Raw genomic sequence first — 27,607 nt, forward strand, 5'->3', positions numbered from 1 at the left:
CAAGGGGCGTGGCCTAATCACAGGAGGTGTGGTCATGTACCCTTAGAAAAAAATACTGAAAATTATTGTATTTTCAGCATCTCCGTGGCCACACTGCAGCCCAGTATACAGCAGAGTGTTCTGGGCTGAGGAGAAGAGCTGCAGCTGCTGCTACCAGGTAAGGGGAGAGGAGGCCTGGGCCCCTACTGGACCCTCACTGGGCCCCTCCATCAGTCCTGGTCCCGGGTAATTTGTACCCTCTCCGCCCCTTTCTCGACACCACTGCTGATCAGTTGTGGCCTATTCTGTAATTTCTGTTCTCCTTTTAGAGATTACTGTCCTCCCGATTTTACTTCTTGAGTTTTTATCTTTTCATGGAATATTTTATAAGGAGAAAAATAGACACAACCAATGTACATACCTTTATATTTCAAACCACTAACATGCATTCACAGCGATCCCAAAATTAAAACGTAGACCTACTGTAAATACAGGGCTGCAAGGAGGGATGTGCAGATAACGGTTGCCCAGGGCCGATGGGACGTCATAGTCGCTTCACCTATGGCACCCTTTTCTGCTCGCCACTACATAAAAAGTACATGGTGCACCCATACTCTTTCACCCAGCTCTTGTTCAATTAAGTCAGGCTGGTAGTGGGGGCATAGGAGGTGATATCAGGAAGGACAAGTGCAGTACAACTGCGTACAGATAAGTGTTAAATGTCCCACTGGAAATTGGACATTCCCCCTTCATACGCTTTGTGGGTAGAATACCTTTTGCAATGCTGGAGGCCCCATGTAAAGATAACTGTGCTGACGCCTTCAGCGCTAATATAGATGCTTCTGATTGGCTGCATGTGTACTGCCCCCTCAGTTGATTGTATGTCATTGATGTATTGTGTTAAGATGCAGAACTTTATTACCTTTTTGTTTGGACTGCTTCAGGAAAGAAAATTCCCATTTAATTTATAATCCAGCATAGCACAGATTTAGGTGTTTCTATTTCATTACATTGTATGTGAAAATGTTGGAGGAAGAGAGATGCAGATGCACACTCTAAGCACTACTAGTAGTAAAAGTAATTAAAATAAACCCTCACAATTAACATGGAGTATAACTGAAGTTCTTAGCACACATTTGCGCAAATATGCGGGCCCATGTACCGCGGCCAGGTGACTTCATCACATGGGTCCCTAACATTTCTAATACTTTCACATTCTATAAATGTATTCAGGACTTACCTCTAAATAGGGCCTTATCAATGTGTGATCTGAAATGCAGGAACCCAGCTAATTAAAACACTATATATTACCGGATCAGTGTTCCCCATGATAGGATGAATTGAATCCTCCATCCAGTGGCTCCATTCCTCAAATTCCAATCTAATGGCCAATAATTACTTGTTAGTACAACATGGGTACCCAAACTTTTTCCTTTAGGACCCCTAGGAGTTCATGTTTTCCAGACCACCTAGCTGGTGCACAGGTGTATTCATCACTGGCATATATTTAAAGATCACAGGTGGCATGGAAAACATGGACATCTGGGGACAAAGTTTGTCCGCCCCTGGCCTTCATCCTAATTAATCCCTGCTAATGTAAATATTCTTGAAAAGCATGTACAGTGATGCAATTTTCTGTGGACACTGCTATTCTGAGACAGTGCAGCCCTAGCTCCTACTTCTGAAACTTCAACCTCAGCAGAAATGGTAGACTGGAATCAGGATGGTGTGATTGAAAACTATCCATTAAAAATTACCCATTCAAAGCTGTGTGGATCGGTTGGTACTTTATCTCTCTCTCTCCAAGCCTTGATAACTCTAACCCACAGTTCAGCAGACAACTTTGATAGCATGTTAAGAGGAAGTAGAACAGAGGCCAGGAGAGAAAGAGAAGGACAGGACACTGTTGAAAACTTTGACTTTCAGGTGTATATGCTCTTTAAAGTCACAATATTTCATACTACAGTATAGTTAATCTCCTTTCTAATTCATACTCTGTATTGCCTTAATTTAGCTGTGGCTCCGGGACATACCTTTTAATTTAGTTTCCAGCTATAAACATTCTTTAACTTTACTTCAGACCATTTTGAAATGCGAGACCATAAATTAAATGCAATTAAACACACATACACAAAAAAAAGGGTATCACACATGTGGCAAGTGCTGCAAGTTTTTAATTATTTACTTAATTAGACTTGGAAAACTGAGGCAAAAAGGTGGGTAAGAATTATAGCGAATAAGTGAAATATTGGACTGAGACTCAAATCTGATATTAAAAATTCCACATCCTACACGTCCTGGCCCCATCTAATACCTATTTTTCCAACCACAGTGAAAATTAGTAGGAAACCTAAAAATGCAGAAAATGTTGTGAAAATGGGCGTTTATAAGTTTTGCAATAATACATTGCTATCGTTTAAAGAAATATATAAACATAGTGCATAGTGAGGTTTAAAAAACAATTCTGAAACATAATGGAAGAGATCTGGTCATGCTCTGTTACTTCACAGCATATCCAGAAAGTGAAAGTGACCGCACCGTCACTTACTGTTGCTGGGTATAAGGTTACCACATTACATTGTAAAAGGATTAACAACATTTTACAGCAACACATTGCATTTGAGTTGTTGGCCTGTAATTTTTTTTTGTTTTAAAAACGTTTAACAAAACCGTAAAATGTACATAAAAAAATAACAATAATGACATAAAAATCAAATCGTTTTGGATAACACGTTATTTTGTAAGCCTTTCATATCATGGTCTGTATTTTATGATAGTTGTATTTTCCTCTGACTCAATAAAAATGAAACACCACAATATAATTGTACACTTGCAAGTCTGACATTCATAAAAGCAGCTGTAAGTAACAATGCACGTTAAAGATTACAAAAAAACAGATTAAGGTGGACCAAATACAGTGAACATGGCAGTTTGTGGGCTGAACCAATGGTCATAAATATAAAATATATCTTTGTCGAAGATAGACAGATATAAGCAATTTGGTTGCACCATCTTGTGAAATTGATTGCATCATATATATTAAAAGGGATGTGGTAATGTGACCACCAGTCACAATACCAACGCCGGGATCCCGGCATCTGAAAATCCTACCGGTCGGCATGCCAACCAACAGGGACTATTCCCACTCGTGGGTATCCACGACACCCATAGAGCGGGAATAGAACCTGTGGCGAGCGCAGTGAGCCACCGAGCCCGTAAGGAGCTTCGTTGCGCTCGCCTTTCCCCCCGCCGGCCATCCAACAGCCGGGATCCCGCCATCGGTATTGTGACTGGTGGTATCCGGACCACCGGTCACATATACCCAACCCTATTGAAATGATCATTAAATATCCTTTCACAAACTGCCTCCTTCCACTGTGGTACGTACTGTAACAGGTTCACCTTAAAAACCTAATAGACTGCATTATGATTGTTTAGATAAAGTTTTCATATAAAAACAAATTAATAACTTAATGCATTTATAATCCCTAAATAAAAAGCAAACAAAGCAGAGGAAACCAACATTTATACATTTTCAGCCCATAAAAGGTACTTCATGAAATATTTTATTTTTGGGGGGGTCTGCAAAGCTCTGAAGCATTTCATTATGAAGGTGAATATATTAACCAAACCCTTGAACATACAAATGTAAATAAAAAATATTTCCTTTCATGTATTATGGATGTGCATCATTTGATGCATTATTGTTATTAAAATAAATCTAACTTTGTATTTATTGAGTATAACCTAGAACAAGTATAAAGCTCAAACTTGGTTTTATGAAACTGGTTAACACATTCTGCCACTTATTACAGTGTGTTTGGTGAAAATAGTATTTTGGTATCTCAAATACAAAAGCTAAATGTTTCCGAGATATTTTTCTATATTTTATAAATGTCAGCGAATTTGCACATTTATTTTTTGGGTTTAAAATACCAATTCAGTTTGTGACCCAATTCGCTTAAAAAAATACATATGGTTTATATAATTCTAATCGAATTTGTCACAAGAATTTTAAAAAATTGTAAACAGCAACAATTTTCACAAAACACATTTGTAATTTTATATTTTATTGAATCTCTCTCATGATTTGATAAAACAAACTGGGTACAGTATAATATGTATAAAATGGAGTTAATTTGTATCTTAAAAAAATACATACAATATGTTTTCCTCAGAGTGTTGACAGATACTGTACAAACCCACATCAGTTAAACCGTTTTCAACACAAAGTACGTTATCAGACAAAATATAAAGAGAAGACATCTACTTTGTTACAAAAATATATATCCACTCATTGATACCATTAAGTCAAAAATGTTCACAGTTATTATCTCAGCCAAAATGGACTGATGTTTTAGTTTGCACCATGATATGCTTCACAATTTTGTAATAGTCAATATCTCCTTTATATTTTTTTTTAACCTAATTTATGTTGCACCATGTAAGTATAAATTAATTTAAAATCTATTCAAGGTTTAGCATATGTATATTCGCAAAATAAACATAAAACAGACTGAGGTGATCATAAGGTTTTGTTCAGTCTGAAACATATATATAGATATACTTATAAAATAAATAATTAGATAACATTTTACCTATAAAATCTGAACATTTGAAGCTTAATATGATCTAATTTTCTACAGGTTATGGACTGATACATAAAAGCAAGAACAACTCTATCAACCCCAGATGGTCCATAATGAAAAAGGGAAAAATGACAAAATGTCCTATGTACCATTTAAAACTTTGGCATTATCACGGAGACCATCGCCCCCACCCTAAAAATAATATATATATATATTGTTTAAGCATGGATAGTACAAATTTATATTTAACACACACAAAAATGTAGGGGCTCTTATTAATTTAACAAGGTCATTTGTTTTTTTTAAATAAACAAATGTATGAGAAAAAAACCCCTGAAAAAGAATATAGCATATTGTAAACATGGTTTACTTTCCCTTTTTCCCCCATCTATAGCTGAGGAGATAAGAACATTAAGCTAATAAGATATAAACTACAATTCACTGCTTTCAAAACAGCCCATGAAAAGTGCAGGGGAAAAAAATTATTAGCAATAAATAATAAAGACTAAAGAGGTTTACAAAGCGTAACTTTTCAGTCTGACCAACACAGTTTTTTTTCTCTTTTAATGACACCCCAACATTTACCTTTTTGTAGGCACAAGATTAACTTTTAAATACCACCTAGATTAGGGCTCTTCAACAGTAAATAATTAAACACATTATTTAGAACCTTTGGAGGGCATCAATGAATTCACTCAAGTACTTAAACTGGGTATGCAAATGTTATTGGTTAAAATACATTTTTAAAGTTGGCATTGTGTGCATAAATTCAATGGAAATTCAGCAATACTTAAAACATAAATGGCTAACATATTGGAATTTGTTTATTGTTGAAAACTTGTGAAAAAAGACATGTAAAATATTTGTTTTTATAAGCCCTGGTTATTCGTTACATATTTTATGGTTTGGGCAGGTCATCAGAAATTGAAGTGTGTTAGATGCAATATATATGGATACACTAAAATTAGAAACTGAGCCAAATTCAGACATTGGAAAATGTGTACATTTCTATTTAAGTCATTTAGATTGCTAGAAGTGAAGGTTTAATTAGTCACAAGCCTGTTATTTCATATATTTAAGACTTCTGAAACTAAAACTAGATTTGGCATACACATAATTGTAGTTCACAGGCTGTTAATTTTTAGATTTATGCAACATTTAACCAAAAGTGGCTATAAAAGTATGCTAAAATATTGTTAATAATGGTCAACAGATTGAGTCTGTTGGCCCAAATAAAGCTTATCACGAATTTATTGCACATTACCAGTCAAAAGTTTGGACACACCTTCTTATTCAATTGTTTTTATTTATTTTAATTATTTTCTACATTGTAGATTAATACTGAAGACATCAAAACTATGAAAAAACACATCTGGAATTATGTTGTAAACAATAAAGTGTTAAACAAATCAAAATATGTTTTTTATTTTAGGATCCTCAAAGTAGTCCCATTTTGCTTTGATGACAGCTTTGCACACTCTTGGCATTCTCTCAATCAGCTCCATGAGGTAGTCACTTGGAATGATTTTGAATTAATAGGTGTGCCTTGTCAAGAGTCAATTTGTGGAATTACTTGCCTTCTTAATGTGTTTGAGACCATCAGTTGTGTTGTGCAGAGGTAGGGTTAGTACACAGTGGAAACCCCTCTTTGATTACTGTTGTAATCCATATTATGGCACGAACCACTCAACTCAGCATAGAGAAATGACAGTCCATCATTACTTTAAGACATGAAGGTCAGTCAATACAGAAAATTTCAAGAACCTCAAGTGCAGTTGAAAAAAACCATCAAACTCTTTGATGACACTGCCCCAGGAAAGGAAGACCAAGAGTAACCTCTGCTGCAGAGGATAAGTTCATTAGAGTTACCAGCCTCAGAAACCGTTACTTAACAGCACCTCAGATTAAAGCCCACATAAATTCTTCACAGAGTTCAAGTAGCAGACAAATCTCAACATCAACTGTTCAGAGGAGACTGCGTGAATCAGGCCTGCATGGTCGAATTGCTGCGAAGAAGCTACTACTAGGATGAACTAGGATGAACAAGAAAAAGAGAATTGTTTGGGCCAAGAAACACAAGGAATGGACATTATACCAGTGGAAATCTGTACTTTGATGAGTCCAAATTTGAGATTTTTGGTTCCAACCGCCGTGTCTTTGTGAGATGCAGAGAAGGTGAGCAGATGGTTTCTACATGTGTGGTTCCCACTGTGAAGCATGGAGGAGGAGATGTTATGGTGTGGGGGTGCTTTGCTGGTGATACGGTTGGTGATTTATTCAAAATTCAAGGCACACTTAATCAGCATGCCTATCACAGCATTCTGCAGTGCCATGCCATCCCACCTGGTTTGCGCTTACTGGGACCATCATTTGTTTTCCAACAAGACAGTGACCCCAAACACACCTCCAGGCTATGTAAGTGCTACTTGACCAAGAAGGAAAGTGTTGGAGTGCTGCGTCAGATGACCTGGTCTCCACAATCACCCGACCTAAACCCAATTAAGATGGTTTAGGATGAGTTGGACCGCAGAGTGAAGGAAAAGCAACCAAGTGCTCAGCACCTCTGGGAACTCCTTCAAGGAGACTACCTCATAAAGCTGATTGAGAGAATGCCAAGAGTGTGCAAAGCTATCATCAAAGCAAAAGGGGACTAATTTGAGGAATCTAAAATATAAAACATATTTTGATTTGTTTAACACTTTTTTGTTTACAACATAATTCCATATGTGTTCTTTCATAGTATTTATGTCTTCAGTATAAATCTACAATGTAGAAAATAATTAAAATAAAATAAAAACCATTGAATGAGAAGGTGTGTCCAAACTTTTGACGGGTACTGTATTTCAAATTTTAACATGTTTAATGATATTTTAAATATTATTTGCAAGATGCCTCTCCTATGATACATTTAATTAAAATTAACAGTAATCGCATAAATCAATAACATTAGATGTAAGCTTTTTTGTTTGAAAATGTCAATATTATTTCAAAAATAACAATGTTGTACTAACCATTAAAATTCCTAATAATTTTTTTATCAAACATATTTTAATTATATTTCATATGCAGGCAAAAACTACTATTGTATTAAGAGTGCAGCATATCGGAGCTTAATTGACTATTTAGTTTGAACTGATGTGTGTGGCGTTGTTATTTTTCCTTTAAGGAAAATATATATTTCAACAATTCAAAACCATATATTCAAAAAATAATCTTTTAATTTCAACACAAAATCTATGCTAATTTGAGTTTTCTTACTTTTATTATCTGTACAGTACCTATGAAACACATATATTGTATATTTGGAAAAGAATTCATGAATCAATTCTCCATAAACTCAAACTATTCACTACGTGTATTCAACTATACCAATGGCTTTTAATGTGAAGATAATAACTATTTTTAAATATTGTGTAATCGTGTGTCATTTAAAAATGACATATCTGACTCAACCACACAAAATAAAATTTTGCAGATATTTGAGATTACTTCCTATTATTTATATCGAAATTTGACCTAATTCCTTAGATGCTACAGAGTACTGGTCAACCTCTTTTGGCCGAATGGGTCTACTTATAGGGATGTTTAAGATGCTCAATTTTGAGTTATGCCCTGTAGGGTTGAGCCCAACTTTGTCCACAATACTCTTCTTTGTGCACTTTAATTATATCTGTTGTTTTCAATACTCCCACTCCCTTTTTTTTAATATCTTACATTGCTTGAGGTTTCATTTCTATACACAATGTCTTGGGCCTTGTTGTTCAAATTCTCTATAATTCTATCTAATGCTCTATAAATTTTCTGAACTAGTAAAAAGATTTAAAAAATAAATTTCAGTACATCATTAGCTTTAGGATATTCAGTACTATCATTTAGATGCCAACTTATATTTTTTAAGATAAAGTCTCTTACATTAGCCATAGTTCTTTTTTTCTGTGTAAATTATAGTTATAGAATTAGAAATAAACTCACTAAACATCATTGTCCATTACACTGGCTCATAAGGTTTTTAAAATCTGATATTACTTGGTTGATTATGACATATAAAGACATATATAAATAATTTTATGGTAGTATTGTAATTAAGAACTGAAGTAACAGTTTTCAGATGTACATTACCTGAATACTGTTTTAGATTAAAAATTCTATTTTTCAGGTCTTTTTGATTTTTTGTGTGTCAGCTTTTGGAAACAATAAAAAACAGCACATAATATTCCAATATAAGATCTATTAAAAAAAAGCAATTGTAATGTATAAAATAGAAATTGAGTTTTCTTGATCCAAACTATTACTGTATATGAATTTGAATTAAAATTAGCCTGGAATGAGAGATTGTGTGCGCGCATGATTTTATTTGTATGTTTTAAACTGTATCCCCCACATTAATGTACCATTGGTAATAAGTACCAAAGTATACTCTTTAAATAGAGACATGGTTATCAGTCTAGGCAAGCTTTACCTCCTATCCCAAAGTGTGTTCTGCCTTACTTATTTAAAATTCCACAGTTAATGTCATTCTATAAGTGAACCCATGAGTCGAATGTTGATGTGTTCATGGTACTGAATTTCCATTGAACAGCAAAGAAACCGTTTTAACCTAGACCATGTGATGTTATATAATAACTAGCTATAACTTGGGAATGTACAGTATGTGGATAAGAGCCCTTAATGTTTTGAAGATAGCCCTTCATCACGTCTGACTTCGCATAAGAACAATGCTGGAAAATTCCCCTGATAAATAAAAAGGAGGTATTATTAAAATTACTTTCTCATGACCATACAGAATATCAGCAAGCCGGGTTTGAAAATGAAATCTATTTTAAAGCTTCGTATAGTGCATATTCTAGCTATTGGTAAACAAACCAAAAAAAGGTAATTGAGCCGGCAAATTAAAGCAGGCATCACAGCAGAAAGGCAGAAGACCCTTTATTTTTCAAAAGACAAAATCCAATTGTTAATGATAATTTAAATGAAAAAAAAAGTCTATCTTTTCTGATAGCTCTCTAGGTTACCAAAATAATGAATTATTAGTATTAGTTAACAAAAGCTAAAAGACAAAACGAAAAAATAAATAAAAAGGAATGGAATATCTCACTTTTCTGTTCTCGTCTACTCTCTGGTTTGGGCGTGTTGGAACTTTTCAAGTAAAATGTTCTCATGCACCAGATTGTAGAAAATTGGTACAAACATGAAAGAAAAAAATCCCCCAAATCCTTTGAAGAGTTGAATGTTACATTGGTGATCTGAAGGGACGGAATTGGAGTCTTTGCACTGTCTGTAAATTCCTCTTAAATATTTTGGCAATCCTGTTTTTTTTTTTAAATCTTTTCTTTAAATTATAAATGTTGGAATTCAGTAGAAAAAGGTAGCTTTGATTTGCATTTTGTTTTGTTAGTATTTACAAGCATTTTTTTATTTGTTATACCAGGGTGTAAGATTTTGTGTAAGGGTTGTTTCCTTTTAAGTGACCCCGTGAGTCCAGCAGCGATTCTTGTGAACTGCTTATTTTAGCTGCCTGTCCTAACTCTGTTGCCTCTCGCGGAGGTACTGGTGCAGCTGCCGCCGCTGGCCCCGCACTGGGCTGCCACGACTGTACTTCTCGTGCTGATGGATTTTCCATGGGTATTGGTTCCAGAACTGTGGGTCGCTTCAGGGTTCGGCTTTTCTGAGGTTCCAAGCAAGCCTGCCCTAAGCCCAAGTCTCTGCTAGTTCCTGATGCACCTCGATTTAATAAAAAGTCCATCCTAAGGTACGGTGGTAAGTTCATCACATCACCTTAAGAAAAGGATCAGAAAGAACAGACAGCTTTATTAATAAAAATAAAGAACTGATAATGCATCAACAAGCCAAGATACTTGAGTGATCTCAACAAAACTAAATGTTTTTGTATACATCATCTATGGACAGTTAATAAATAAGAATCTTATTAGCCTACACAGTTGCATTTACTAGAGGAGACCCAAAAACTGAATAACAAAATCTTAAACAGAAAAAAATATTAATGCCCTTAGTTAATAATATAGGGAAAACATAAGGAGAATGTGCTTCTTGTGTTATCATTGGTCTTATATACAGTAAACTGTACGTGTTCATCCACCAATCTGCACAGAGCATTTCTGATAGCTTAGAAACCGCAAGCCAATAAATTGTGTTCACCCTTCTGCTCAGATGAATGCAAGCTAGAGAAGCTCCACCCGTATATGCACCTGTCAGAAGAGGGATACGGCAGATCAAAAAAAGGGATTATAAAATAATTCTAAACACTTTAGGTAAATCATGGAGAAAGAAAGTGAGGTACCCCCAAAAATAAATAACTGTCAGAGCAAAAAAACAATTGTGGTGAGGTGTTTTGGTTCTGTGTAGCAGTCGACACAGTAGGTCAGGGACATCTCACCGCACTGCACGTCACTGCAGTAGGTTCATATTACATGTGATCTACAATTGTTAGCGTGGAGTGCAAACCCAAGCAGGGCTCACCCTGGGTCTCCCCAGATCAAAATATTATCTTTCATGACTGTCTTAATTGGTTTCCATGCCCTTTTCAGTGGAGAGCCAATTCAGCCACATTCATGGTCCCATAGCCCACCATTAATGGTGGCTTTATTTCTAAAATGATTATCATGATGACCCAACATCTCTAGGCTCCAGTTACAACTACTGCACATCAGTTGCCAATGAAAGAAAAGTCTTGTCAAACACTGCATAACAAGATATCAGTGTTCTGGTTTTATATACATGTATGTCATGGCCCCAGCCAGTCCCCAGATACGTCAATCTGAAACCGCTGGTCATGCTTATGGTTATGTCAGCACTCATGGTAAATACACAACTTCACTGCCACCGTGAAGGGGTCACAAGACCCCGCGCCGGAATCCCAACCACCGGAATCCAGAACAATCGTGAGCGAGGCCACAGTAGAGGTAAGCATTTAGGTTGCAAGGGGAAGGATTAAGGTTGGGCTGCGGGGTAGGGTGTGAGGTTTAGACACCACTGGGGAGGGTTAGGGATAGGCTGCCGGGGGTGGGGGTGTATGGGTTAGGTTTAAGCACCAACAGGGAGGGTTAGAGTTAGGCTGCAGGGGGGTTAGGTTTAGGCTGTGGGCAGGGAGGGTTAGGGACCCATACTTACCTTCCTTCTGTTGGTATTCTAAGCATCAGGATGCTGCGGTTGGTATTCTGACCACCAGCACCTCGAACGCCGGTATATCAATCCTGACCCATAGTACCATGGCAATGTATTATATGTCGGGTCTCCTACATGTATATCCGGAGACCCGAAAACTGAAATATTCCGGTCCTATAGCGACGTCACAATATTACCTCACGTCAATCGTGTCAGGGACCAACGACAGCCGATGCGGGAGAGACTTTGCAACGATTGACTCACGCTAGTTTTTCCTGGCCCCGCAGCCGACACCCCACCAAGCACGCTGCCCCCTCCTACCCCCCAAAAGCACACGCCATACCGCTGATCACCCCACCGGACCTGACAACAGATATTCCATAATGAAGAAAAATACCATATCCGGAATGCTCCTGCTCCCGAATATTCTGGATATGGGAGACTCTTCCTGTACTTGTAACCAAACTCTTGTTTGTTTTACAGGTGGATAAGAGACATACATGCAACAATCTGAAACAGCTCATATAAAATGTCTAACTATAGTACACAAAAACAAAATCAAGATGCAATTATATTAGCGTGTAAAGCCACTTAAATGCAGCATCACTGGTTACAGTTGCATCAAGTTAAGAAACTTGCCTTATCTGGAATGGCAAATTCCCAGTACATGACCTGTTCTTAATGATAATTGGATTTTCATTCAAATATTATCAATTGCTGCTACTTTTTACACTTTAAAATAATTATAGATTCTGCTGTACAAGGTATGGCTCACAGAAGCTACTGTTGATGTTCCTGCATAAAAGAGGATTTATCTGTCTCCGCAACCAATTTGTTAGGGAACAATGACGCTGAGCGATCTTTTTATTCAGACAAAGCTTTATTAAGTTGCTAGCATGGCTCACTGGTCTGACGCTCTAATTACCTCTCTTTCAGCTTTGCAAAATCTTATTACCAAAGAGAGTAAACCGTTCAGCTATTCAAATCGGAAAGAAGAGCATCTTTCAATAATTCATGCCTTAATAAAAACTAATTAGCAACAAAATGAATGGAAAAAGCTCTGGCCACTATAGAAAACTGGACCTACGGATAGGGCCACAAGTATACCATCAGCTGATGCGGTTTATGCAGAGATATTAAAGTTTGTCATGTCTGAACTGGAAAAGCTTTTGCTACAGAGTTCCCCAGACTGCTCCACCATCAATACGGTATCCTTGAATCAACAAACATCACTCCAATGAGCACAGCACGGAAAGTGTATTTAATGCAGTGTGGGTGGATGTTTAGGAGGCTTCTAAGTTCCCATGTTACAAGTGATGTAAAGTGTGAATATTTGAATATGCAACTTATACGCAGCCAAATGGCTAAAAAAGGGATTTGAAATGCAGCACATAAAATACATCAGTATGTGTGACTGACTGACTGATTAATTAATTAATGTGCAAGTAACTACATCTATCATGATATAACTAAACATATATAAGCAGAGGCAAACGGCACTCACGGGTCTTTTTCAGGTATTTATTAAGCCCACTTTTGGCCAGCAATATTTCAGAAACACCAACAATCGTTTTTGAAGCTGCCATAGTGTGTATGCGTGTGTATATCCATCTATATATATATATATATATATATATATACACACACAAGTATATATAGGATCAGCTCACTCCAAGGGAGAGTAAAAGCAAAGCCTGTGCATTGGAACTCTGGGTTTTCTAGGTTGCCCAGAGTCAGCTGAGAATCATCACAAGGGAACAGGAAGTTTAAAGCTCTCATTTGCCCGATGCTCTGGGCAGTGATGCTGGATAGTGGCCAGAAAGTAGGCCAGAGTGTATGGCAGGAGATGGCTGCACTCCAGGGAGCAGAATGAACTCTAGAGACTTTGGTGCTGGGTTGTTTGAGTACACCTGTTTATTTAATTACTAGGCCTTTTTTTTATACCAGGGAGGGGCCTTAGACTGCACACCTATAGCTGCCAGTAATGTGAGGTGCTACCTACTGAGACTTGTAGTTCTACAGAAGAAAAAAGGGGGGTGTTGTAGGTGCACTGTCTCTAGCATTACTGATATCATATAGCTTAGCATATAATAAATAGTGGAGTTTAGTTATGAATTGATCAATGCATGAAGCTGCAGCCCCGCGGCAAGGGACTCCACTCTGCTGCAGTACCTAACACTATAGGGGTTCAAACCTAGGGCACGGGACCCCCCAAAAAACCACAGCCAAGCAACCCCAGGGCATCGCAGGGAATAATTATGTGTAGTGAGAAGGATTAAGGGATAGGTGAGAAAAAAAGGGTGTTATGGGGTGAATTAATATAAGTGAAAAAAATGTGTAACATGTATAATAAACAAACGGTGAAAGTGCCAAATGAAATGTAATGCTGCGATGCCCTGTTGTCGCCCAGCCACAGCAGTCCAGGAGGCCCCGTACCCCAGGAGCCACCCCATTTCTAAGCTATATGATATCAGTAATGCTAGAGACAGTGCACCTACAACACCCTCCTTTTTTCTTTTTTTTATACCAGGCTACTGTCTCCAGTAAAAGACGCTGTTACACTGGGAACATGCCTGTCGTCTGTTCTTATTTCCCCAGCTTTGTTACTATATATATATATCTCTATAATGGACTGAATCAGCGGTACTTGGAGACTTGTAAAGAGTAAAAACGTGTATTCAAAGGTCACAACATAGTACCTGAATACACAGAGGACACAGGAGCATCTATTACAATCAAGTGGAGTGCCGGGCTTATCCTAATAAATAAATAAATAATAAGAATTTACTTACCGATAATTCTATTTCTCGTAGTCCGTAGTGGATGCTGGGACTCCGTCAGGACCATGGGGAATAGCGGCTCCGCAGGAGACTGGGCACAAAAGTAAAAGCTTTAGGACTACCTGGTGTGCACTGGCTCCTCCCCCTATGACCCTCCTCCAAGCCTCAGTTAAGATACTGTGCCCGGACGAGCGTACACAATAAGGAAGGATTTTTGAATCCCAGGTAAGACTCATACCAGCCACACCAATCACACCATATAACTTGTGATCTAAACCCAGTTAACAGTATGATAACATGAGGAGCCTCCAGAACAGATGGCTCACTACAACAAAAACCCGAATTTTTGGAAACAATAACTATGTACAAGTATTGCAGACAATCCGCACTTGGGATGGGCGCCCAGCATCCACTACGGACTACGAGAAATAGAATTATCGGTAAGTAAATTCTTATTTTCTCTGACGTCCTTGTGGATGCTGGGACTCCGTCAGGACCATGGGGATTATACCAAAGCTCCCAAACGGGCGGGAGAGTGCGGATGACTCTGCAGCACCGAATGAGAGAACTCCAGGTCCTCCTCAGCCAGGGTATCAAATTTGTAGAATTTTACAAACGTGTTTTCTAGAGATGAGCGGGTTCGGTTTCTCTGAATCCGAACCCGCCAGAACTTCATGTTTTTTTTCACGGGTCCGAGCGACTCGGATCTTCCCGCCTTGCTCGGTTAACCCGAGCGCGCCCGAACGTCATCATGACGCTGTCGGATTCTCGCGAGGCTCGGATTCTATCGCGAGACTCGGATTCTATATAAGGAGCCGCGCGTCGCCGCCATTTTCACACGTGCATTGAGATTGATAGGGAGAGGACGTGGCTGGCGTCCTCTCCATTTAGATTATAAGAGACTGAGGGGCAGATTTATTAAGCCTGGTGAAGTGATAAAGTGGAAGGTGATAACGCATCAGCCAGTCAGCTCCTAACTGTCATTTTTCAAACCCAGCCTGTAACATGGAAGTTAGGAGCTGATTGGTTGGTGCGTTATCACCTTCCACTTTATCACTTCACTAGGCTTAATAGATCTGCCCCCGAGAGAGATTTACTGGAGCTGACTAGGAGGAGTACTGTTACTGTAGAAGTGTAGAGACTGAGTGGAGAGAGTTTACTAGTGAGGACAGTGCAGTTTACTTTATAATCCGTTCTCTGCCTGAAAAAAGCGATACACAGCACACAGTGACTCAGTCACATACCATATCTGTGTGCACTGCTCAGGCTCAGGCCAGTGTGCTGCATCATCTATTATCTATATATAATATTATATATATCTGTCTGACTGCTCAGCTCACACAGCTTATAATTGTGGGGGAGACTGGGGAGCACTACTGCAGTGCCAGTTATAGGTTATAGCAGGAGCCAGGAGTACATAATATATTATATAGTGAGTGACCACCAGACACACAGTGCAGTTTATTTAATATATCCGTTCTCTGCCTGAAAAAAGCGATACACACAGTGACTCAGTCAGTCACATACCATATCTGTGTGCACTGCTCAGGCTCAGGCCAGTGTGCTGCATCATCTATATATATTATATATCTGACTGCTCAGCTCACACAGCTTATAATTGTGGGGGAGACTGGGGAGCACTACTGCAGTGCCAGTTATAGGTTATAGCAGGAGCCAGGAGTACATAATATTATATTAAAATTAAACAGTGCACACTTTTGCTGCAGGAGTGCCACTGCCAGTGTGACTAGTGACCAGTGACCTGACCACCAGTATATATAATATTAGTAGTATACTATCTCTTTATCAACCAGTCTATATTAGCAGCAGACACAGTACAGTGCGGTAGTTCACGGCTGTGGCTACCTCTGTGTCGGCACTCGGCAGCCCGTCCATAATTGTATATACCACCTAACCGTGGTTTTTTTTTCTTTCTTTATACATACATACTAGTTACGAGTATACTATCTCTTTATCAACCAGTCAATATATTAGCAGCAGACACAGTACAGTGCGGTAGTTCACGGCTGTGGCTACCTCTGTGTCGGCACTCGGCAGCCCGTCCATAATTGTATATACCACCTAACCGTGGTTTTTTTTTCTTTCTTTATACATACATACTAGTTACGAGTATACTATCTCTTTATCAACCAGTCTATATATTAGCAGCAGACACAGTACAGTGCGGTAGTTCACGGCTGTGGCTACCTCTGTGTCGGCACTCGGCAGCCCGTCCATAATTGTATATACCACCTAACCGTGGTTTTTTTTTTTCTTTCTTTATACATACATACTAGTTACGAGTATACTATCTCTTTATCAACCAGTCTATATATTAGCAGCAGACACAGTACAGTGCGGTAGTTCACGGCTGTGGCTACCTCTGTGTCGGCACTCGGCAGCCCGTCCATAATTGTATATACCACCTAACCGTGGTTTTTTTTTCTTTCTTTATACATACATACTAGTTACGAGTATACTATCTCTTTATCAACCAGTCTATATATTAGCAGCAGACACAGTACAGTGCGGTAGTTCACGGCTGTGGCTACCTCTGTGTCGGCACTCGGCAGCCCGTCCATAATTGTATATACCACCTAACCGTGGTTTTTTTTTCTTTCTTTATACATACATACTAGTTACGAGTATACTATCTCTTTATCAACCAGTCTATATATTAGCAGCAGACACAGTACAGTGCGGTAGTTCACGGCTGTGGCTACCTCTGTGTCGGCACTCGGCAGCCCGTCCATAATTGTATATACCACCTAACCGTGGTTTTTTTTTCTTTCTTTATACATACATACTAGTTACGAGTATACTATCTCTTTATCAACCAGTCTATATATTAGCAGCAGACACAGTACAGTGCGGTAGTTCACGGCTGTGGCTACCTCTGTGTCGGCACTCGGCAGCCCGTCCATAATTGTATACTAGTATCCAATCCATCCATCTCCATTGTTTACCTGAGGTGCCTTTTAGTTGTGCCTATTAAAATATGGAGAACAAAAATGTTGAGGTTCCAAAATTAGGGAAAGATCAAGATCCACTTCCACCTCGTGCTGAAGCTGCTGCCACTAGTCATGGCCGAGACGATGAAATGCCAGCAACGTCGTCTGCCAAGGCCGATGCCCAATTTCATAGTACAGAGCATGTCAAATCCAAAACACCAAATATCAGTAAAAAGCCTCTTTTTTTCTTTGCGTCATGTGCTGTTTGGGGAGGGTTTTTTGGAAGGGACATCCTGCGTGACACTGCAGTGCCACTCCTAGATGGGCCCGGTGTTTGTGTCGGCCACTAGGGTCGCTAATCTTACTCACACAGCTACCTCATTGCGCCTCTTTTTTTCTTTGCGTCATGTGCTGTTTGGGGAGGGTTTTTTGGAAGGGCCATCCTGCGTGACACTGCAGTGCCACTCCTAGATGGGCCCGGTGTTTGTGTCGGCCACTAGGGTCGCTAATCTTACTCACACAGCTACCTCATTGCGCCTCTTTTTTTCTTTGCGTCATGTGCTGTTTGGGGAGGGTTTTTTGGAAGGGACATCCTGCGTGACACTGCAGTGCCACTCCTAGATGGGCCCGGTGTTTGTGTCGGCCACTAGGGTCGCTAATCTTACTCACACAGCTACCTCATTGCGCCTCTTTTTTTCTTTGCGTCATGTGCTGTTTGGGGAGGGTTTTTTGGAAGGGCCATCCTGCGTGACACTGCAGTGCCACTCCTAGATGGGCCCGGTGTTTGTGTCGGCCACTAGGGTCGCTAATCTTACTCACACAGCTACCTCATTGCGCCTCTTTTTTTCTTTGCGTCATGTGCTGTTTGGGGAGGGTTTTTTGGAAGGGACATCCTGCGTGACACTGCAGTGCCACTCCTAGATGGGCCCGGTGTTTGTGTCGGCCACTAGGGTCGCTTATCTTACTCACACAGCGACCTCGGTGCAAATTTTAGGACTAAAAATAATATTGTGAGGTGTGAGGTATTCAGAATAGACTGAAAATGAGTGTAAATTATGGTTTTTGAGGTTAATAATACTTTGGGATCAAAATGACCCCCAAATTCTATGATTTAAGCTGTTTTTTAGTGTTTTTTGAAAAAAACACCCGAATCCAAAACACACCCGAATCCGACAAAAAAAATTCGGTGAGGTTTTGCCAAAACGCGTTCGAACCCAAAACACGGCCGCGGAACCGAACCCAAAACCAAAACACAAAACCCGAAAAATTTCAGGCGCTCATCTCTAGTGTTTTCCCCTGACCACGTAGCTGCTCGGCAAAGTTGTAAAGCCGAGACCCCTCGGGCAGCCGCCCAAGATGAGCCCACCTTCCTTGTGGAATGGGCCTTGACAGATTTTGGCTGTGGCAGGCCTGCCACAGAATGTGCAAGCTGAATTGTACTACAAATCCAACGAGCAATAGTCTGCTTAGAAGCAGGAGCACCCAGCTTGTTGGGTGCATACAATATAAACAGCGAGTCAGATTTTCTGACTCCAGCCGTCCTGGAAACATATATTTTCAGGGCCCTGACTACATCCAGTAACTTGGAATCCTCCAAGTCCCCAGTAGCCGCAGGCACCACAATAGGTTGGTTTAGGTGAAACGCTGAAACCACCTTAGGGAGAAATTGAGGGCGAGTCCTCAATTCCGCCCTATCCGAATGAAATATCAGGTAAGGGCTTTTATAGGATAAAGCCGCTAATTCTGATACGCGCCTGGCTGAAGCCAGGGCCAACAGCATTACCACTTTCCATGTGAGATATTTTAAATCCACTGTGGCAAGTGGTTCGAACCAATGAGATTTTAGGAATCCCAAAACCACATTGAGATCCCAGGGTGCCACTGGAGGCACAAAGGGCGGCTGTATATGCAGTACCCCCTTTACAAAAGTCTGGACTTCAGGAACTGAAGCCAATTCTTTCTGGAAGAAAATCGACAAGGCCGAAATTTGAACCTTAATGGATCCTAATTTTAGGCCCATGGACAGTCCTGTTAGCAGGAAATGCAGGAAACGACCTAGTTGAAATTCCTCTGTCGGGGCCTTCCTGGCCTTGCACCACGCAACATATTTCCTCCAAATACGGTGATAATGTTGTGCAGTTACATCCTTCCTGGCTTTGATCAGGGTAGGAATGACTTCATCTGGAATGCCTTTTTCCTTCAGGATCCGGTGTTCAACCGCCATGCCGTCAAACGCAGCCGCGGTAAGTCTTGGAACAGACAGGGTCCTTGCTGAAGCAGGTCCCTTCTTAGAGGTAGAGGCCACGGATCCTCCGTGAGCATCTCTTGAAGTTCCGGGTACCAAGTCCTTCTTGGCCAATCCGGAGCCACGAGTATAGTTCTTACTCCTCTCCGTCTTATAATCCTCAGTATCTTGGGTATGAGAGGCAGAGGAGGGAACACATACACTGACTGGTACACCCACGGTGTTACCAGAGCGTCCACCGCTATTGCCTGAGGGTCCCTTGACCTGGCGCAATACCTGTCTAGTTTTTTGTTGAGGCGGGACGCCATCATGTCCACCTTTGGTTTTTCCCAACGGTTTACAATCAATTGGAAGACTTCTGGATGAAGTCCCCACTCTCCCGGGTGGAGATCGTGTCTGCTGAGAAAATCTGCTTCCCAGTTGTCCACTCCGGGAATGAACACTGCTGACAGTGCTATCACATGATTTTCCGCCCAGCGAAGAATCCTTGCAGCTTCTGCCATCGCTCTCCTGCTTCTTGTGCCGCCCTGTCTGTTTACGTGGGCGACTGCCGTGATGTTGTCCGACTGGATCAACACCGGCTGACCCTGAAGCAGAGGCCTTGCTTGACTTAGGGCATTGTAAATGGCCCTTAGTTCCAGGATATTTATGTGAAGTGACGTTTCCAGGCTTGACCACAAGCCCTGGAAATTTCTTCCCTGTGTGACTGCTCCCCAGCCTCTCAGGCTGGCATCCGTGGTCACCAGGACCCAGTCCTGAATGCCGAATCTGCGGCCCTCTAGAAGATGAGCACTCTGCAACCACCACAGGAGAGACACCCTTGTCCTCGGAGACAGGGTTATCCGCTGATGCATCTGCAGATGCGATCCGGACCATTTGTCCAGCAGATCCCACTGAAAGGTTCTTGCGTGGAATCTGCCGAATGGAATCGCTTCGTAAGAAGCCACCATTTTTCCCAGGACCCTTGTGCATTGATGCACTGACACTTGGCCTGGTTTTAGGAGGTTCCTGACTAGCTCGGATAACTCCCTGGCTTTCTCCTCCGGGAGAAACACCTTTTTCTGGACTGTGTCCAGAATCATCCCTAGGAACAGCAGACGTGTCGTCGGAATCAGCTGCGATTTTGGAATATTTAGAATCCACCCGTGCTGTCGTAGCACTACTTGAGATAGTGCTACTCCGACCTCTAACTGTTCCCTGGACCTTGCCCTTATCAGGAGATCGTCCAAGTAAGGGATAATTAAGACGCCTTTTCTTCGAAGAAGAATCATCATTTCGGCCATTACCTTGGTAAAGACCCGGGGTGCCGTGGACAATCCAAACGGCAGCGTCTGAAACTGATAATGACAGTTCTGTACCACAAACCTGAGGTACCCTTGGTGAGAAGGGCAAATTGGGACATGGAGGTAAGCATCCTTGATGTCCAGAGACACCATATAGTCCCCTTCTTCCAGGTTCGCTATCACTGCTCTGAGTGACTCCATCTTGAATCTGAACCTTTGTATGTAAGTGTTCAAGGATTTCAGATTTAAAATAGGTCTCACCGAGCCGTCCGGCTTCGGCACCACAACAGCGTGGAATAATACCCCTTTCCCTGTTGCAGGAGGGGTACCTTGATTATCACCTGCTGGGAATACAGCTTGTGAATGGCTTCCAATACCGCCTCCCTGTCGGAGGGAGACGTTGGTAAAGCAGACTTCAGGAACCGGCGAGGGGGAGACGTCTCGAATTCCAATTTGTACCCCTGAGATACTACCTGCAGGATCCAGGGATCCACTTGCGAGTGAGCCCACTGCGCGCTGAAATTCTTGAGACGGCCCCCCACCGTGCCTGAGTCCGCTTGTAAGGCCCCAGCGTCATGCTGAGGACTTGGCAGAAGCGGGGGAGGGCTTCTGTTCCTGGGAAGAGGCTGCCTGATGCAGTCTTTTTCCCCTTCCTCTGCCCCGGGGCAGAAATGAGTGGCCTTTTGCCCGCTTGCCCTTATGGGGACGAAAGGACTGAGCCTGAAAAGACGGTGTCTTTTTCTGCAGAGAGGTGACCTGGGGTAAAAAGGTGGATTTCCCAGCCGTTGCCGTGGCCACCAGGTCCGATAGACCAACCCCAAATAAGTCCTCCCCTTTATACGGCAATACTTCCATATGCCGTTTGGAATCCGCATCACCTGACCACTGTCGCGTCCATAACCCTCTTCTGGCAGAAATGGACAGCGCACTTACTCTTGATGCCAGAGTGCAAATATCCCTCTGTGCATCTCGCATATATAGAAATGCATCCTTTAAATGCTCTATAGTCAATAATATACTGTCCCTATCCAGGGTATCAATATTTTCAGTCAGGGAATCCGACCAAGCCACCCCAGCACTGCACATCCAGGCTGAGGCGATTGCTGGTCGCAGTATAACACCAGTATGTGTGTATATACTTTTTAGGATATTTTCCAGCTTCCTATCAGCTGGTTCCTTGAGGGCGGCCGTATCAGGAGACGGTAACGCCACTTGTTTTGATAAGCGTGTGAGCGCTTTATCTACCCTAGGGGGTGTTTCCCAACGCGCCCTAACCTCTGGCGGGAAAGGGTATAATGCCAATAATTTTTTAGAAATTATCAGTTTTTTATCGGGGGAAACCCACGCTTCATCACACACCTCATTTAATTCATCTGATTCAGGAAAAACTACGGGTAGTTTTTTCACACCCCACATAATACCCTTTTTTGTGGTACTTGTAGTATCAGAAATGTTCAAAACCTCCTTCATTGCCGTGATCATGTAACGTGTGGCCCTACTGGAAATCACGTTTGTTTCCTCACCGTCGACACTGGAGTCAGTGTCCGTGTCTGGGTCTGTGTCGACCATCTGAGGTAACGGGCGCTTTAGAGCCCCTGACGGTGTTTGAGACGCCTGGACAGGTACTAACTGATTTACCGGCTGTCTCATGTCGTCAACAGTCTTTTGTAAAGTGCTGACGCTATCACGTAATTCCTTCCATAAGACCATCCAGTCAGGTGTCGACTCCCTAGGGGGTGACATCACTATTACAGGCAATTGCTCCGCCTCCACACCATTTTCCTCCTCATACATGTCGACACAAACGTACCGACACACAGCACACACACAGGGAATGCTCTGATAGAGGACAGGACCCCACTAGCCCTTTGGGGAGACAGAGGGAGAGTTTGCCAGCACACACCAGAGCGCTATATATAATGTATAGGGACAACCTTGTATAAGTGTTTCTCCCTAATATAGCTGCTGTATAGATTCTTATGCCAATTTAGTGCCCCCCCCTCTCTTGTTTTACCCTGTTTCTGTAGTGCAGGACTGCAGGGGAGAGTCAGGGAGACGTCCTTCCAGCGGAGCTGTGAGGGAAAATGGCGCTTGTGTGCTGAGGAGATAGGCTCCGCCCCCTTCTCGGCGGCCTTTCTCCCGCTTTTTTTAAGGAAAACTGGCAGGGGTTAAATGCATCCATATAGCCCAGGAGCTATATGTGATGTATTTTTTGCCATCCAAGGTGTTTTTATTGCGTCTCAGGGCGCCCCCCCCCCCCAGCGCCCTGCACCCTCAGTGACCGGAGTGTGAAGTGTGCTGAGAGCAATGGCGCACAGCTGCGGTGCTGTGCGCTACCTTATTGAAGACAGGACGTCTTCTGCCGCCGATTTTCCGGACCTCTTCTGTCTTCTGGCTCTGTAAGGGGGCCGGCGGCGCGGCTCTGGGACCTATCCATGGCTGGGCCTGTGATCGGTCCCTCTGGAGCTAATGTCCAGTAGCCTAAGAAGCCCAATCCACTCTGCACGCAGGTGAGTTCGCTTCTTCTCCCCTTAGTCCCTCGATGCAGTGAGCCTGTTGCCAGCAGGACTCACTAAAAAAAAAAAACCTAACCTAAACTTTTTCACTAAGCAGCTCAGGAGAGCCACCTAGTGTGCACCCTTCTCGTTCGGGCACAAAAATCTAACTGAGGCTTGGAGGAGGGTCATAGGGGGAGGAGCCAGTGCACACCAGGTAGTCCTAAAGCTTTTACTTTTGTGCCCAGTCTCCTGCGGAGCCGCTATTCCCCATGGTCCTGACGGAGTCCCAGCATCCACAAGGACGTCAGAGAAAAAAAATATATATATATACATATATATAGCCGTGCTCTCATATGTTACAAGTGAAGTTATGTTGTTGAAGGGACCCGTTACATGATTTGCCTCTAGGTTACAAAATGCTTACAGTATATCAATTACCCCAATAAGTATAATTAATGATAGTTCTATGTAGATTAGTTTTGGGTTTTTCAGAGTTTTACAATGTTTTTATAGCAAGACAATGGTGATATGCTTTAGCACCAAAGCTAACATACCATGTGCACTACAACAACTCCTAATAACATTCTACTCATGTAAAAGGACTAGCCGACAATGACTGAGCGATGACTGTGGGTACATGGTCCTCTTTTAATCAGACAAAGTGTATGTGATAGGATTCGGGCTGATTGTAAGATGGACAGAGGTTTCTGATTTGGCAGTGCACGTATGAGGCTAAATCAGATTTCGATGCATCCGGGTCAGCCTGTGAATGCTGAGAAAATAGGTAATTGCACAGATTATTCCATGAACTGATATACGCAGGGTTACTTATCACTGCACCTCGCAATGCTGGTGGTCACGTTGATTCATCTTGTACAGACCTAGGCACAAACAGGTGGCACAGAGGATGTTCCCAGTGGCAACCAGGTGGTCCATCCCTCTCTTACTGAACTGCTCAACCTGCTCCAACTTCTTCCCTCAGAAAAGAGAGCTTTCCAGCATGCTAAACTCTTTCCAAACCAGAGAACCCTAGCCTGCATTCTCAGAGAGACCTGGGCCTCAGCTGAGTGATCTGGGCTACAATTAGTCCTGCTCACAGTCTAACAACAGTACAACATTCTGCAACATGTCTTTGTCTACAAACTACAGACTAATAACCTAAGCTAGGAGAAGACACAGACACTGACATTTTACAGTAGGTCCCATGTATTACTTCTGTAAATGTTTCTATGTGTTGCAATGGTGGTGGAACTCTGGAATTTTTGAGGGGCTTGTAGTGTTGACTGTCCGGAACTCGAAAAGAAAAATATTGCTTACACCTGAGCTTGTATCAGTAGGGCCAATGGCCATTTATGTGCTGGTTCAGACCAGCATATTTACTCAGAACAGACTAGAGGCAGGAACAGGCTAGAGGCAAGAATAGTCCCGGCATGTCAGGGGTGTGGCCATGTGTCACAGGGCACGGTCAAACATCACTGAGCTGTGCCGGGAGTCACAGGTGCATGGCCTTGCTGTCAGTATGCCGGCCGAGCACAGCTGATAGGCCAGGCCTTTAAGTGGCTGGCATTTGCCAGAAGTACCAGATGGCCAGTCCAATTGTGGATGGAGGGGAAGAGCTGTGCAGCCTGCTGGAGGGGGATCAAAAGATCCCTCACCTGTACTTTATAACCCGTAGGCAAGACATCCTAACACTTCAGATAGCGTTAGCTAATGGATAAAAGCGCTAAAACTTCACCAAAGCTGGCTGGGGTTTTTCATAATTAGTTTAACATATTGCTTTAGTTTTTACTGTTTTTGTTACTGTTGCATCTGCAGTGTCAGCTTATTTCTATAAAAACGTATATGCTTCTAAAATTCAATGTATTGCGAGGCACAGTGTATAGTTACCACCAGGCTGTGATATTATCTTCACTTGGTACATTACATGTAATGTAATTAGTGATACATTTCTTCAAGCCCAAAGTCTTTCTCTGGAAGCCTTAATATTTATACCACCGGCTTGTCACACTCCCCATAACATTCCGTAGAACGGTGTTTGCTGCAGACAAGCAGTCACCCCCCGCTATAAATGTAGCCCGCCTCTGCCCGCAATAATGATTTTTCCATGATGAAACTTTCAAGTAATTTTTTCTGACAGATTTATACTTTTAGCTGTGAGTAATATGGGAAAATTAGATTTTGGGCGATATTGGAAAACAGATTACTTTAAGCTTTGAGCTTTTTGTTCATTGTCTATAAATTTAAGAGCGACCTGCTCACAGGCTGAGAGCATGTTATGAGATGACCCCGTCGACACAGATGCCGGAACACCACACTGCAGATTCTCATACATTCCCTGAACAATTGCAATGTGTACAAATGACAATTAGTAAACAGGAAATACGAATAGTGTGACAACATTGCAAATAATAATTCAAAAGATAAAATACATTTTATTCTAAAGTTCAGATTTTTTTGTTTATTTTGAGGTTCCCGATTTGATAAAATACTAATTTAATAATAAGGGTATGCAGACAACGGTCTCGGGCAGCAGAAACAAAGAAATTCATTTTAAATAACAAAAGGTCACTTTTACGTACAGTTTTACAAAAGCTGGGTACGCTACACACCATGTGATGGTGCGTCATAGCGATGCAATGTATCGATACAACGCATACGTACACACTGCGCGATCCGCGGTATGATGGTGCAATGTATCCTTACATGCTGCGTCTAACTATACCGCTGTCGGCTGTAGAATAGTTCCATTGGACATGGGGGGGTCATTCAGACCCGATTGCTGCTGTGCGTTTTTGCACAGCAGCGATCGGGTCTGAACTGCTCATGCTCCGGCGCCGACGGCTGCCTTAGTATTGCGATCAGGCAGAGGCGGTCGCTGGACAGGAGGGGGCAGGCAGGAGGCATTTGGTCGCCGTTTAGGAGACGCGGTCCGGGCAATGCAGGCGTGCCCGGACCGTTGGGGGGGGGGGGGGGGGGGCGGGCCGCGGCAGCTGCGTGACATCACACGCAGCCACGGCGACCAGCACAGCGACGGGTAGCTCCCTGCCAGCGCGCAGGAGCTGCGCTGGCTGGGAGTTACTCCTAAAGTACAAAAGCATCGCCGCCATGCGATGCTTTTGTACTTGTGCGGGGGGGATCGGCCCTGATATGCAGGACGGACTAGCGTTGGTCTGGGCGCCCCCCCCGCATGTCAGGGAATCTGATCGTAGATGTGCTAAATGCTAAATTTAGCACATCTACGCTCAGGTCTGAATCACCCCCCTGTTGCACATCAATGAACGACAGTCAATAATGATGGATCAGAGGATAGACCCTACACAATGCGTATGACACGCATTGGAACAATATATCATACAGAATATCTTATAGCGTGTACCCAGCTTTTGTGAATACTCCAGGTAATATATTGGCAGAATTATGGTTGGCCAGGGGTGTGGATCGTTGGGTCGACAGTAACTAGGTCTAAAGTCATTAGGTCGACCACTGTTTGTCGACAGTGACTAGGTCGACACGGCCAAAAGGCGATATGAAAAAATGTCGACATGAGGTTTTATTTTTAAATTGTGACATTTTCTTCGTAAAGTGACAGGGACCCCAATTAGTGCACAGTGTTCGCTCGCCATGCTCTGGACAAGTTACTATTCCCAATCGTAATCCCACGTGGATCGTAAAGTATAAAAAAAAAAGTAAAAAATATTTAGATTTTTAAAAAACAACAACTCACGTCGACCTTGTCATGTGTCGACCTTTGCCATGTCGACCTAGTCATCATGTCGACCAATAGTGGTCGTCAAAATGAGTGTCGACCTAAAGACGGGATACCGCCTGACGGCCTCTTGCCACAGCTGCTGTTACTCAGAAGCTAATAAAGCGCATTAATAGCCCCTTGTACCACCGGCAGACGGGTTATTATTTTATTACAGGTTGAGTCTCCCTTATCCAAAATGCTTGGGACCAGCGGTATTTTGGATATTGGATTTTTCCGTATTTTGGAATAATTGCATACCATAATGAGATACCATGGAGATGGGACCTAAATCTAAGCACAGAATGTATTTATGTTACATATACACCTTATACACACAGCCTGAAGGTCATTTAATACAATATTTGTAATAACTTTGTGTATTAAACATAGTTTGTATACATTGAGCCATCAA

General features: G+C 41.9%; 1 protein-coding gene across 3 annotated transcripts in view; it reads right to left on the reverse strand.

The window, feature by feature from the left end:
* Nucleotides 1-7,420: 7,420 nt before the first annotated feature.
* DSCAM (DS cell adhesion molecule) overlaps nt 7,421-27,607 on the reverse strand; it is a 796,975-nt gene continuing 776,788 nt past the window's right edge. For 2 of the 3 annotated variants that reach the window (XM_063956595.1, XM_063956594.1), the window contains one exon: nt 7,421-10,343. In XM_063956595.1, the coding sequence (XP_063812665.1) occupies nt 9,988-10,343 (356 nt within the window). In that variant the 3' untranslated portion in view covers nt 7,421-9,987. The remainder of the gene's footprint in view (nt 10,344-27,607) is intronic. The other variant, XM_063956596.1, reaches the window with a different exon arrangement.

This window comes from Pseudophryne corroboree, chromosome 2 (assembly GCF_028390025.1).
Source record: "Pseudophryne corroboree isolate aPseCor3 chromosome 2, aPseCor3.hap2, whole genome shotgun sequence".
Taxonomy (NCBI): domain Eukaryota; kingdom Metazoa; phylum Chordata; class Amphibia; order Anura; family Myobatrachidae; genus Pseudophryne; species Pseudophryne corroboree.